Genomic DNA, 13,694 nt, shown 5'->3' on the forward strand with positions numbered 1-13,694 from the left:
GCCCCCGCCGCCGGACCCCGGGAGCCCCGCTCGTCGCGTCGCCATGGCCCATAGGCCGCGAAGCCCCGCCGGCTACGAGGACCGTCGCGACTACGACGCCAGGTGAGGTCGGGCCGCGGCGGGCGGGGTCCGGGCGGGGGTCCCGGGCCAGCTCGCTCTGACGCGGTCTCTCGTCGCCAGCCCTCCGCCCCCCGCGCGCTGGAGCCTCGGACGCAAGCGCACGGCCGACGGGAGGCGCCGGAAGCCCGAAGACGCCGAGGGCCTCGCAAGGCCGCCCAGCGGTCCCAGACCCGACAGGTGGGCCCGCTGCGGCGGCTCGGGGGGCCTGGGCGGAGGTTCCCCGCCCCTGACTGACCGGCTGGGCTCGGGGCGCCCCTGGGTCCCCACCCCTGACGAGTCCCGGCCCCTGTGCGTCACAACAGGACCGGGAGGCCCCTGCGGATCCGAGGAGGTGTCTCAGTGACGGGTGTCAACAAAACTGGGCTCAGTCTCAGGCAGCGGGCCCTGCTAGGTTCCAGGGGTGGCCTGGAGGGCCTCCAGAAACTTCATAGAGCGTTCCAACAGGGCGAGTCAGGCTCACCCGTGAAAGAGTCAGGAAAGTTGGGTGTTGCAGCAGTCACAGAAGGTGGGCGCCAGGAAGCAAACCAAGACTTAGGCTCCAGGACCCTCTGTCCACCCTGAGGCTCCTGAGGCGCTTTCCCCTCTGAGGAGCCTTGGCCATTCTCATGCAGCTTGCAGTTTACTTGAGTGTTTTCTAGGCGGGGCAGCGTGCCGGGGAGGGCAAGACACTACCAACCATGGTTTCTTTTTTGTTCTGCTTATACTCTGACACAGGTGGGTCAGCAAGTCAGACGGGGTATTTCAGGGAAACGAGTGGCTGAAGAGTACACGCAGGGGGTGTCCGGTGGTGAAGGCCGGCGTGCTCTTCAGATCCGTGGTCTGGCAAGGCCTCCGTTGGGATGAACTGGGAGGTGGTCCCTTGAGGATCCACACACCAGGGCCCTCAGGTGGGGATGCATTTAGCTAGTGTGAGGACTGGCTAGAGGAGGACAAGGGTGGGGCCGGCTGCCATGTCAGGCAAAAGGGGCGGTGAAGACTGCGCAGCGGAGATGGTATGAGGAGCGTGTCGCTTCGGGTAGGCTTCCAAGGCAGGACTGTCAGTACTTGCTGATGGGTTGAGGGGCTGGTGCCGGGAGGAGTCAAAGACGACTCTAGCTTTGAGATCTGGAGACCTTGGTCTCTTATGAAACCTTGTTACCAAGATGAAGAGGATGGTGTGGACCAGACCTGGTCTGCGGAAGGAATTAAGCTTTAAGTTTTTCAGATGAGTAAAGAAAAGATATTGAGAAAGCAGCATCTAACAGTCTGGGTTGGGAGGCACAAATTGAGTTGTCAGCACACACGTGACTTTTAAAGATGTGAGAGATGTGGGAAGGATCTTGGGGAAAGATGTGAGAAGAGGAGAGGCTCTAACAGCCCTGGGGCTAGATGTGAGGAACAGGTTATTGTTTACTTGCTAAGTGGAGTTCAGCTCTTTGTGACCCCTTGGACTGCGGCACTCCAGGCTTCCCCATCCTTCACCATCTTCTGGAGTTTGCTCAAACTCATGTCCATTGAGTTAGTGATGCCATCCAACCATCTCATCCTCTGTTGCCCCTTTCTCCCCCTGCCTTCGATCTTTCTCAGTGTTGGAGTCTTTTCCAATAAGTTGGCTCTTCACATCAGGTGGCTAAAGTATTGGAGCTTCAGCATCAGTCCTTGAAATGAATATTCAGGTTTGATTTTCTTGTCCGAGGGACTCTCAAGAGTCTTCTCCAGCACCACAGTTTGAAAGCGTCAGTTCTTTGGTACTCAGCCTTCTTTATGGTTCAACTCTAACATCCATGCATAATTACTGGAAAAACCACAGCTTTGACCGTATGGATCTTTGTTGGCAAAGGGATATCTCTGAGTTTTAATACAATGTCTAGGTTTGTCGTAGCTTTCCTTCCCAGGAGCAAGTGTCTATATTAATTTCATGGCTGCAGTCACCATCCTCAGTGATTTTGGAACCCAAGAAAATTGTTTCCCCATCTATTTGCCATAAAGTGTTGGGACCGGATGCCATGATCTTAGTTTTTTGAATGTTGAGTTTCAAGCCAGCTTTTTCACTCCTCTTTCATCCTCATCAAGAGGCTCTTTAGTTCCTCTTCGCTTTTTGCCATTTAAGTGGTATCATCTGCATATCTGAGGTTATTGATGTTTTCCTGGCAGTTGATTCCAGCTTGTGATTCATCCAGCCCGGCATTTCGCATGATGTACTGTGCATATAAGTTGAATAAGCAGAGTGATGATACACAGCTTTATTGTACTCCTTTCCCAGTTTGGAACCAGTCCGTTGTTCCATATCCGGTTCTAACTGTTGCTTCTTGATCTGCATACAGGTTTCTCAGGAGGCAGGTAAGGTGGTCTGGTATTCCCATCTCTTAAGAATTTTCCACACAAAGTCTTTCAGGTAGTCAATGAAGCAGAAGTAGATGTTTTTCTGGAATTCCATTGCTTTCTCCGTGAGCCAGTCAGTGTTGACAATTTGATCTTTGGTTCCTCTGCCTTTTCTAAGTCTAGCTTATACGTCTGGAAGTTCTTGATTCACATACTTTTGAGGCTTAGCTTGAAGGATTTGAGCATTACCTTGCCAGCATGTGAAGTGAGCACAGTTGTACAGTACTTTGAACATTCTTTGGCATTGTCACAAAGCTATCTTTGAGATCAAGCTTTGACCCCTGCAGTGATCTCCCTTTTAACTGAAGACAAAATGTGAAGTCCTTAACTGCTTAGTTGCTCTAGAGTTCCTTTGTACCCTGGGATTCCGCCTGGCTCACAGCCACACAGGCCTGCTGGCTCCTGTGCCAGCAGGGTTCCTGTCCTGGGGCACTGCCCCTGCCATTTGTTCTGTGTGCTTTCATTCCCACAGTCCCCTGTGGTGGCAGTGGAAGATGCATGCAGGTTCTTGGAGAGTGGAGCCATCCACATCTGCATGAGTGCAAGAACTGATCCCTTTGGAGGGACGTTAGCTCAGTGTGTAAATAAAGGTTTTATCTTCCATTTGAGCACTTTCCCCACAAGTACTCTGATCCCAAGCTAGGGTGAGGTGGGTGAGTGTAATTTGCCTAATCTAAAACAGGAGTTTCAGTTCCACAAAAGGTAGTTTCTGTTGAGCTACCAAAATGTGAGATGGAGTAAAAGGGCATTGTTCAGTTGCCAAGTTGTGTCTGACTTTGCATCCCCCACGGACTGCAGCCGCCAGGTTTCCCTGTCCTTCATTATCTCCCTGAGTTTGCTCAAACTCATGTCCATTGAGTCAGTGATGTCGACCAGCCATCTCATCCTATGTTGCCCCCTTCTCTTGCCCTCAATCTTTCCCAGCATCAGAGTGTTTTCCAACGAGTTGGCTCTTCACATCAGGTGGCCACACTGTTAGAGCCCCTGCATCAGTCTTTCTAATGAATGTTCAGGGTTGATTTCCTTTAGGATTGATGGTTTGATCTCTTTGCTGTCCAAGGGACTCTCAAAGAGTCTTTTCAGCGCCTTTTAAAGGTTGAGGCACCTGTTGGAGCTGGGAAATGCAGACCTGGGCCTCTTGACACACTGCAGAGTGTTGAGGCCCAACCCTGGGCACACCTGTGTCTGCGATACAAGCTTGAGTCATTTTCACTTGTTCATTAATTTGATTTCAGACCCTACCAACCGTATTTATACTGTGGAAATTTGTTTTTAGGATTTGAGTTTTTCTGGTTGTGTAACTAAGGGAAGAAATGATAGTTAAGTAAGGGGATTATTCTTTGGTTATTGCTGTTGCATTTTCAAAGCATGCCATTGAGTTTTCAGCTAGAATATATAAAATTGCTTATTGTTGCAGTTGAAGTTAGTTTCTCTTTTTGATGTACCAGTAGTGGCCAATAGAAAATTGAGGACGAAAGATAAAAATGTGAATTTACATTTTATCTATAAGTAACAGACATACCAACAATTCTAGCTGCCAGAATTCTTGGCATTAAGCCCCATGCTTTCAAATTGCCTGAACTTGACTGAAGATTTCCTTGAGTTCCAGATAGAGCTGAGCTCCTAGATTAAATGTATCCAACTCTAGGGGTGCCTTTATCAGACCAAGCACTGATGTGGTAAGAGCTCTGAAGGGTATTTTTATTCCCCACATTTGAATTATGATGTGATATATTCTGAACCGTTAATTGCATGCATCTGGAAATAGATAGTAGCCACATTTACTAGGTGTTGGTCACTCTGCTTAGCACTGAGAATGTAGTAACTGCAATCTTCCTTTAAAATGCTTTTGAAAAAACAAAACTCTTTTTACAGAAAAAGTTGTATTAGATAAGTGCATTTCTTGGTGCTGTTGACTTGGTCTGCCTTTCCCCCCATGGACTGTGTCCTCACGATCTAGCCGACACTGGCACATAGGGAATGCACGGTTGTTTAACAGAGCCCAGAGAGGCTTGGAGCGAATTGCTGGAACTTGGTGAACTAGGGAGGTAATGGAGCTGATTACTCCAGAGCCCATTTTCTTGGCACTCTCCAAACAACCTCAGAAAATTTCCTGATGGATGATTTGAGAGGAAACTGAAAGTTGAGTCATGGTTCAAATGTGCCTTTTCATTGCTTTGCAGCTTTACCACTCCTGAAGGCCCTAAGCCCCATTCTAGGTGTTCAGACTGGGCAAGTGCAGTGGAAGAAGATGAAATGAGGACCAGGGTTAACAAAGAAATCGCAAGGTATATATTATAGACCACTTTGAAGTGTTATCTGTGGTGTTTTAAAGTGTGAGTGAAAATTTGACGCATATCCTAAAGCAGCGGTGGGCCCCCAACCAGCCATATCACAGCTCCTGGGAACTTGTGGGAAATGTGGGTTTTCAGGCCTGCTGGATGGGAACCTGGGTGGGGTCCAGCCCTGTCTTAAGCCCTTCAGGTGAGCCTGCCCACTGCCGTTTGCGGACCAGTGCCTTGGGGCTGTCCTGGGGTGGCTGCGGGTGGGCAGCGGCTGGCTGGGCTGCAGAGAGCCATGGCCCTGGGCGCTGGCCTGCCGCCTGGCTGCTCCCCTCCACTGGGGAGTGCGCTCTTGACTGACACCCACCTCAGGTAACAGCTCAGAAGTGCCAGAGTGCAGGGAAGCCCCTGACTTGGGATCTGTGAACCCTTTGCAGGCCTGCCCAAAGTTGTGTGTGTTCAAGTTCAATTTCAAGCTACTTCCTCTTCCTCAGCTCCTTTCAGTTCAGAAGATGATGGCATTCTTCACCCCTGCTTATCCCAAGATGACATTCTTCCTGCTATTTTGGGGCCTTTCTTCCATTTGATAGATGCCATCCAGTCCACTGAATGAGCCTTGAGTTAAAATGCTGTGGCTTGAGCTTAACTGAGGGATGTTGAGCCAGGAGTCTGTTGGTCCCTAATGCAGAGGCGAAGGCCTGTCCTCACCGCCAGCAGGGAAGCGGGGCCAGACGCTTTCTCTCCGTCTGCAGTGGTCAGCGGTGTTCAGAGCTGCCTCCAGTGGAAGGGACACGGGCACACTTGGGTTTGGCTATGACCGCTTAAGGGGCCACTGAATTTCTTTCAGACATAAAAGCGTATGTGGGCAGATATCTGCCTGGGTAGAAGAGTGAACTGGGAGTTGACAGGCTCCAGGCAATGGCAACCCGCTCCAGTGTACTTGCCTGGAGAATCCCAGGGACGGTGTAGCCTGGTGGGCTGCCGTCTGTGGGGTCTCACAGAGTTGGACACGACTGAAGTGACTGAGCAGCAGCAGTATTTTGAATGAGTCGTGTTTACACGGATGCTGATTTTTCTCAGCTGTGAGAAGTTAGGCTGTTTGGCTGGGTCTGTGCGGTTTTTGGGTTTGCTCACAGGTTTGTAGCAGCTCGGATCGTGTTCTTGTGTATTTCTCTTTTTTCCTTTTGACTGCGCTTGGCGTGCAGGATCTTGGTTCCCTGACCAGGGATTGAGCCCGTGCTTCCGGCGTTGGGAGTGCAGAGTCCTGACCACTGGACTGTGGAGCCCAGTGCTGTGTGTCTCGATACCCCCTGTCGCCCCTTGCTGGGGACCGTCTCCAGCACCTGTGTGATGCAGGGAGACCCTGTCCGTCCTGACCCTCCTGTTGTTGAACTCCTCTTTGTTCCTCTCTGGATCACACCCTTTCTGATGGAAAGCTGCTGCCTCTGAGCAGACCAGGTGATGGAGCTTTTGATGGTGGTGGTCTGCGTTCCTTCCCACCAGGAGGTGAGGGGTGAGCGGTGAGCTCGCTGTGTATCAAGGCAGTTGGCTCACACTACACACCCAACAGCCTGAAAACTGGAAAATGGGCTTTAGTTACACCTGAGGGTGAAAGTGAAGTCGCTCAGTCGTGTCTGACTCTTTGCGACCCCATGGGCTGTAGCCCACCAGGCTCCTCTGTCTATGGGATTTTCCAGCAAGAATACTGGAGTGGGTTGCCATTTTCTCAAGAGGATCTTCCCCACCCAGGGATCGAACTCCAGTCTCTCACATTGCAGGCAGACTCTACCCTCTGAGCCACCAGGGAATCCCTTGGTCATACCTGGAAGGGTTCCAGAAAGAATGAGATCCTGCAGGAAGTGACGTCAGGGACTAGCGCTTCAGTTCTCGCGTGATGGCTCCAGACACACACTGTCTCCTGGCGTCCAGACTTCCCTGGGCCCCGCAGACTGGGACCGGGTGAGGCACCGCAGTGTGTGGCCTCTTTTGGACCCTACTGTGAACCTCTAGCTAGAGGCAGTTTCCAGGTCAGAGTGTTCTGTGTTTTTTGGTTGGTGATGAGGCACCGCAGTGTGTGGCCTCTCTTGGACCCTGTCGTGAACCTCTGCCTAGAGGCAGTTTCCAGGTCAGAGTGTTCTGTGTTTTTTGGTTGGTGACACACCTTTGCAAAGTTCGGTGTTGGTTGTTGCTGTGTTAGAAAGCAAATTCCCGGTGCATCCACAAGGAAGGAGGTCGGGGGTGGGAAGGTGCGCAGTTTTCCCAAGGTGAGCGGTGCCCAACAGGCATGTGTCTTGTTAATGAGTGATTGTGGTATTAGAAGTAAAGACTTCATTTCAGCTCACATTAGTTTTTCCTGAAGGTTTCAGGGTTAGAGAGATGTAAATTTCCACGATCTCACTACTTAACGGGCAGCAGTAGTTTTCTTTCAGAACTGGTTGCTTTAAGTATCCTGTATGGTCTTGGCAAGTAGCCTTATCTTCTCACCAGAGAATGGTGGTTGAAGGAGGTTGAAAATAAAAGAAGCCGCCTTACTGTGACTGTTGCTTAACCCACTTACCAGCCCACACCCTCAGAGAGGCTTTGTAGCTCTAGAAGCGTTGAGTTGATTTCTGTACCTTTGTAAAAACAGCAACGTTTATTTACTTTGCTCTCAGATATAAAAGGAAACTCCTCATCAATGACTTTGGAAGAGAGAGAAAGTCGTCATCAGGAAGGTAAATGCTGTGTAATCATTTCTTTTCTAATTAATAACCCTGTGACTTAGTCATGAAAAATAAGGTGAACATGTGAACGTGAAATGCTGACGCTCAATAGTATTTTCTATCTTTTCTGTTCTTCACTGATTTGAAATATGTATCCTGTACTAAATCTCTGTATATTCAGATTCTAGACTGTTCTGGAGTTAATACAGTTTGGAAATCCAGCGGGCAAGTGCTCTGTTATTGTGTTTACGCATTTTCTTATGTAATGATGTTGTTTGTGAGGTTTGCTGTGTTAATTTCATTTTATTTAGTTCGGATTCGAAGGAGTCTGTGTCCGCGTTGCCGGCCGACTTGGAGACGGATGAAAGTGTCCTGATGCGGAGACAGAAGCAGATCAATTATGGGAAGAACACCATCGCCTATGACCGCTACATCAAAGAAGTCCCCAGGTAGGCCCGCGCCGCCAGCGTGGGCTGGCCGGGTCACGGGCGTAGGTGGTGAGTCTGATTCTGGGTGTAGTTCACCTGCTAAGAGCTCTCTCGTCAGTGATCTTCAGGCACTTACATAAAGAGGAACATGTTGGTGCCTGCGAAACCAAGGACACGAAGACAGATGACATTTTCGTAATTTAGAGTGTTGGGTGACGTTTGTCAGGAATAGCTGTCTTGTAAATGTGGGACGGTTAACGTACATGACGGGGAAGGTTCAGTTCAGGTTGCAGATTGTAAAGCTTTTACTAGAGAAGAACACAAGCCTTACCCAGTCTGCGTCAGCAGCATGCTTCCTGCTTCCCACACAAGGGTGCAGTGGGAGCTTTACAGGGCACGGGAGCTGCTGGGCTGAATGCAGGTGTCCTTTGCTGGAGCATGGATTGCAGGGAAGAGCAATTGGCGAGGTAGCGCTGTTCAGCTCCTGCTCACGCATGGGCCTAGCTGTGCACCAGCATCACCCCTGTCTCCCTGTAGGCACCTTCGACAGCCCGGCGTTCATCCCAAGACCCCCAACAAATTCAAGAAGTACAGTCGGCGGTCGTGGGACCAACAGATCAGACTCTGGAAGGTGGCTCTGCATTTTTGGGATCCCCCAGCTGAAGAAGGATGTGATCTGCAAGAAATGTACGTCTCTTTGGAGACCTGTCCTCCCTGTCTGTCGTGATGGCAGCGGCTCTTGCTGTGTGGCAGGTCACCCTGTATCCTGTCTGTCTTGTCTCTGCTAGTGTCTGAAGCTGGCAGTGTGGGCTCCAGGAGGGGCTAGAGGGAGGGATGTGCTTCCTGGGTTGGACTTACTGTTTGTAGCTACACCAAACTGATCTTAGTAGAGGTACATGGGGTTTTCTTTGTTTTTTAAGATAAAATGTTTTGAAAAGCTTGAATGGTTTATGTTGAGCTAGGCAGCTCGGGTACGGAATCTGCAAGAGACTTGCAGATTGGTCCCTGGGTCGGGAAGATCCCCTGGAGAAGGAAGTGGCAGCCCACTCCAGTATTGCCTGGGAAATCCCATGGACAGAGGAGCTTGGCGGGCTATAGTCCGTGGGGTCACAAAGAGTTGAACGTGACTTAGGGACTAAACAGTAGCAAGTAGGCATACTGTGTAGTTAATTCACTTTGCTATACGGTAGAGACTAACACAAGCTCGTAAAGCAACTACACTCAGCAGAAACGGGGGCTTCCCAGTTGGCTCAGTGGTGAAGAGAGACACAGGTCCAGTCCCCGGGCCGGGAGGGTCCCTGGAGGAGGGAGAGCTCCAGTATTCTTGCCTGGGGGACCCCATGGACGGAGGGTCCCAGTGCTCAGTCCACAGGGTTGCAGAAGGGTCAGGTCCGACTTAGTGGCTGAACAGCAGTGTAAACGTGAGAGGCTTTCCCTTTTTTTTTTTTGCCTATGGAAGGTTTTTCTTTTTAAACTCTGTTCAGTGGAGAAGGCCTCGGGTTGAGCTTCTGCCATGTGGTGTGGATGCCGGCTTGGCGGGGAGATGGAGGCTGGCCTGTGGTTCTCTCCTCAGCTCCCTTGTCTGAACCTCTCCCTCCTTCAGAGACCCAGTTAGTTGTCCAAGTGTCTGAGTTTCTGCTCTGAGCTGGGGACATTTATTAGAAGCTGTCAGGTCTGAGGCGAGGTCTGAGGCACGTCTTTATGAAGTTGGCCTCACTTCACAGGCATGCCTGGTTTCTTTCCAGTTGCCGTTGTTGCCCCGTTCTCTCTGTGAGCAGGAGATTGGAAACATGAGTGGTGGTGTGTAGTTTGGTTTGTCAGCGTGTGTCCCCCCAAACTGGGCTTTACTGTCGCCGCTTCTGCTTAGAGGGATGCTTGTGGGCGCGTACAGACAGCTGGCCACGCACAGGAGTGGGCAGCTGGTTGTGTGCTCTGAGCACGGTGGGCATTGTGCCCGTGGTGGCCGCTGCCAGCCTTCCTCGGGGAGGATTCGGGGGGGTGGGCATCCCCTCCTCAGGGTGGAGGAGGTGCTGGGAGCGCGCGTGGCGGCGTGGCACTGGCAGGGTCTCACGGAACCGGCCTGGCGTGCTCGTCTGCATCGCGTGCCTCCTGGTTCCCTCACGTGGTGGCTGACGCGTGTGTTCACTGCACAGACATCCTGTGGACCTCGGGGAGATGGAGACTGAGTCCGCAGAAAGCAGCTCTGAGTCCCAGACGAGCTCTCAGGACAACTTCGTAAGTGCCTTTCCCTGGGTGAATCTCCCACAAGTGCTGCGGGTTAATTGTTTATGACATACGCCCCTTGATAAACTGAAGTTGAGGCTGCAGTTTGATTCTGATGCTTAGAAGCATCATTCTCTGATCTTATTGGAATGTCAGATTTGATGGATCCTTCTTTTAGACTCCGAGTTCAGTCTGACTGATCAACACCACCGCTTTCATGTAGAAGTGGAAGGTCTTTTCTGGTTGTGGCATCAGTGCTAGTCAGGCTGTGCAGTCTGTGCTGGTGAACTGTTGGTGCAGAGTCACCGGCTAGTTGTCTTAAGTGCAGAGATGCGTTGGGCCTAGGGGTTTCCCCACATTTGCCAGTTTTTAAAAGTACCATGTTTTGGGATAGGAAAAAAAACCTCGAAAGATGAAAAGCAGTGTGCAGAATCCTTCGTCTCTAATTCTGTGGCTCCTGATTGAGTGTGAGTTCTTCTCCGCATGTGTACAAGCCACACACACACAGCACTTCACAGCGAAGGGTGCCTTTGTGACCACAGGGGCTTCTCCAGAGGCTCAGCGGTAAAGTCTGCCTGCAATGCAGGTGCCATCCCTGGGCTGGGAAGATCCCCTGGAGGAGGAAATGGCAACCCACTCTAGTACTCTTGCCTGGGAAATCCCATGGACAGAGGAGCCTGATGGGCTGCAGTGTACCGGCTCTCAAAAAGTCAGACATGACTGAAGTGACTGAGATCTCACTTGGTATGGAGCCTGCTCCAGTACTTGCATGTATAAATATCCTGCCCACTGAATGGAAAAACAGGTTAAAAACTAGAAGAAGTAAATGTTTTCTTGGAAAATTCAGACTTCATATAAGACCAGCTTATACTGTGGACAGCTGAGGAGCAGGTAAAAGGGAAGCCCACAGCTGCCTTCCTGCCTGCCGCCCGTCACCCTGGGAAACAGGCACCTGTCCTTCCAGTCACGGGGGCCACCCGCACCCCACGTCCTTTCTGTGACTGTGTGAGGTGTTAGAAGTGACGCAAACGCCAGCGTAGCAGGAGACACAGATAACTGGTAAGGAATACAGTTACCGCAAGTGCTTTTTGAGGACCAGTAACCTGGAAACTTGTCAAATGAAAACGGGACATTGAACCGCAGGAGGACCCCAGTTGAGTGGGTGTTCAGATGCAGGCAGGACTACAGAGAAACCCATGCCAGGTGATCTCGGCAGGTGGCGTCCTTGATCTGGGTAAGAGTGACCTTCGTCCCAGCTCAGCAGACGGATTCTGATCAGGATTCTGATCGGGCGCTTGTGATCAGACGAGTTGGGAGGGGCGGCTGTGTAGATAGAGGCAGGGGTCCCGGGGCCTCCAGGGGGAGGCGAAGCGGACGTGGGGGGTGTGGGAGGCGAGAGAGCAGTCTGGTGGGAGCAGGCGAGCCGGGGGGAGAGCTGCTCAGCTGAGCACAGACGCCGCAGCGTCACCGCTGTGCACAGAAGGCCACTGCCGCGCGAACAGGCTGTTCCGGCTGCCCGTTTGTCCCAGAGGTACTCTTCACAGGTCTTTTTCTCTTTTGATCTGGAGTTTCATCAAGGGTTACATGTTTAGTAGCCACGTCTCTAGTTCCCTGTGGTTCAGAGTGGTCTGCTTCCCCCCCAGGACGACTTCCTAGAGGGGCTCAGGCTCCTCAGTGGGGGGGCTGTCATGTTGGCCACTTAGATTAGATTCAGGTTGAACACCTTGGCCCCTGTTGCGGGGTGGAGTGAGGCTGCGTCACCCCAGGGCCAGAGCTGAGAGGGATTCCCTGCCTGGTTTCGGGCTCTTGGCAGTGGTTCTGAGCCACGGCATCGCGGCTCGTCCACATCGGCTCCGTCACCTCGAGCGGCTGAGGCTCAGAGGCCTTAAATCGTCGCTCAGTTTCTCATGGGGCAGGGTTGGGGGCTGGAATTTGAGAGGTCAGCTAAAGTTGGACATTACCTGCGAATGTTAATTAACTAACTTCTGGATTCTCTCCCGGGAGTTCCCTGCATTCCTGGGGAGTCTGAGTCCCCCAGAGGTTGGGTGGCCCTGCTCAGCGCCCTCCAGCAGCAAGTCCGGTGCCCCAGGGGCCGCTGAGACTGTGCTTCTGTCTTCCAGGACATGTTCTGCGGCACCCCCACCAAAGTCAGGCATGTGGACCGCCCGGCGGAGGACGAGTTTGACTTGGAGGCCTGTTTAACGGAGCCCCTGAGAGACTTCCCGGCCATGAGCTAACCGGCGCCACCTGGAGGCCGACTGCCCAGCATGCATCCTCATGTGTAACTGGAGGTTCCTGTTAATAGCTTGCTGTCTCCTGGGGAAGTGTTCTCGCCCTGTTTTCTTAAGAAATGTTAACTTTATGTATAGGGAGTGTACTTTGCATGTTTTAAATTGTAAATGGAACTAAATTCGAGGAAAATTTAACTTGAAGCAGTCTTGCACCAACTTCAATCGCTTCATCTCCAATGTCCTTGACGTTAACCTGGAAAGTGTAGCGTAACTTTTTCCACGGGTGACTTAACATTACCTGCTAAACACTGCAGATGTGAAGCTGCTACTCGTCAGATGGCTGGCTTGGGTTTAACTGTGTTCTTGGGACCAGTCTGGCATCGACTTTCTTTACTGGTATCTGAGTGAGTGTTCTCATAATCGGCTCCTTCACCATCTCTATGGAAAGCGTTGGTTTTCTGGCTGTTTATCAGTATATCAAGGTGGGATTTTTCCTCATACAGAGCACTGAATAGTCAAAGATACTAAACTGAGCTGATAAGTTAATGGATTTTATGTAAGTTATGCAGTCTTAACTTGGTACTTGTAAATAGCACTAAGTGGGCCTTCTACCTATAATACTCCAAAAGTTAAGGCAGCAGAGGGATTAGAAAGTTTTTTTTTTTATAATCAGTTAATTCACTTTGTAAAATGGCTGTAAAGGATAACGTGTACAGATTTTCTGTTCGTATATTCAGTTGTAAACTTCCTAAGACTGTTATGTTTCTATTGCTTTTGTATGGAATGACATTGCAAAAATAAAAACCTTTAACTGACTTAAACTGTGTCGCCAGACAGACTGGCTGCTGGGTGCTGGCTGTGCTGGGGGAGCTGCGTCAGCGTCGGTTCTGGGCACGTGCACGGGGAGGGTGGACACGGAGATGGTGAATGACCTCCTTTTAGTCGGTTTGCACCTCTCCCCTGGGGTCCTGGTCACGCTGAAGCGGGGTCTAGACCCTGGGTGTGGAGCCAGCCAGGTCCTGTGTGTGCCTGTCGGCCCCAGTCTGCTCCTGAAGGGAGTGTGTACCCCGCGGGCACTGGGAGGCCAGCGCCTTTCCGTGTCTGGGGACCAGGGCTGTACAGTCCACCCTGCAGCCCGAGGGGCTGCCCGGCCACGGTGCGTCTCTGCAGCCTGCAGCTCTGCCCACCTCCTTGGAAGTGACACAGCTCCCTTTAAGTAAGGGGTGGGCTCTCGCCACTGTGTTCAAAGTGCTCTGCCGGGGCAGAAGCTCTTTCTGGTTTGTCTCGTGCAGCCCTTGAGCTGTCCAGCAGCCTCATGGACGGGGGGACACAGATGGGCGCTGTAAG

General features: G+C 51.4%; 1 protein-coding gene across 3 annotated transcripts; it reads left to right on the plus strand.

Moving 5' to 3' along the window:
* SLBP (stem-loop histone mRNA binding protein) lies at positions 1–13,042 on the plus strand. Of its 3 annotated transcripts, XM_068975351.1 has the most exons (8): positions 1–102; positions 181–297; positions 4,665–4,769; positions 7,418–7,477; positions 7,777–7,914; positions 8,431–8,580; positions 10,047–10,128; positions 12,237–13,042. In XM_068975351.1, exons 1-8 carry the CDS (start codon positions 44–46, stop codon positions 12,351–12,353), a joined length of 828 nt encoding a protein of 275 aa, XP_068831452.1. In that variant the 5' UTR covers positions 1–43; the 3' UTR covers positions 12,354–13,042. The 3 variants fall into 3 exon arrangements, with proteins under 3 accessions (XP_068831452.1, XP_068831453.1, XP_068831454.1); XM_068975352.1 differs by lacking the exon at positions 4,665–4,769; XM_068975353.1 differs by lacking the exon at positions 181–297 and having other exon boundaries at positions 44–102.
* Positions 13,043–13,694: the final 652 nt, after the last annotated feature.

This window comes from Capricornis sumatraensis, chromosome 7 (assembly GCF_032405125.1).
Source record: "Capricornis sumatraensis isolate serow.1 chromosome 7, serow.2, whole genome shotgun sequence".
NCBI classification, from domain to species: Eukaryota; Metazoa; Chordata; class Mammalia; order Artiodactyla; family Bovidae; genus Capricornis; species Capricornis sumatraensis.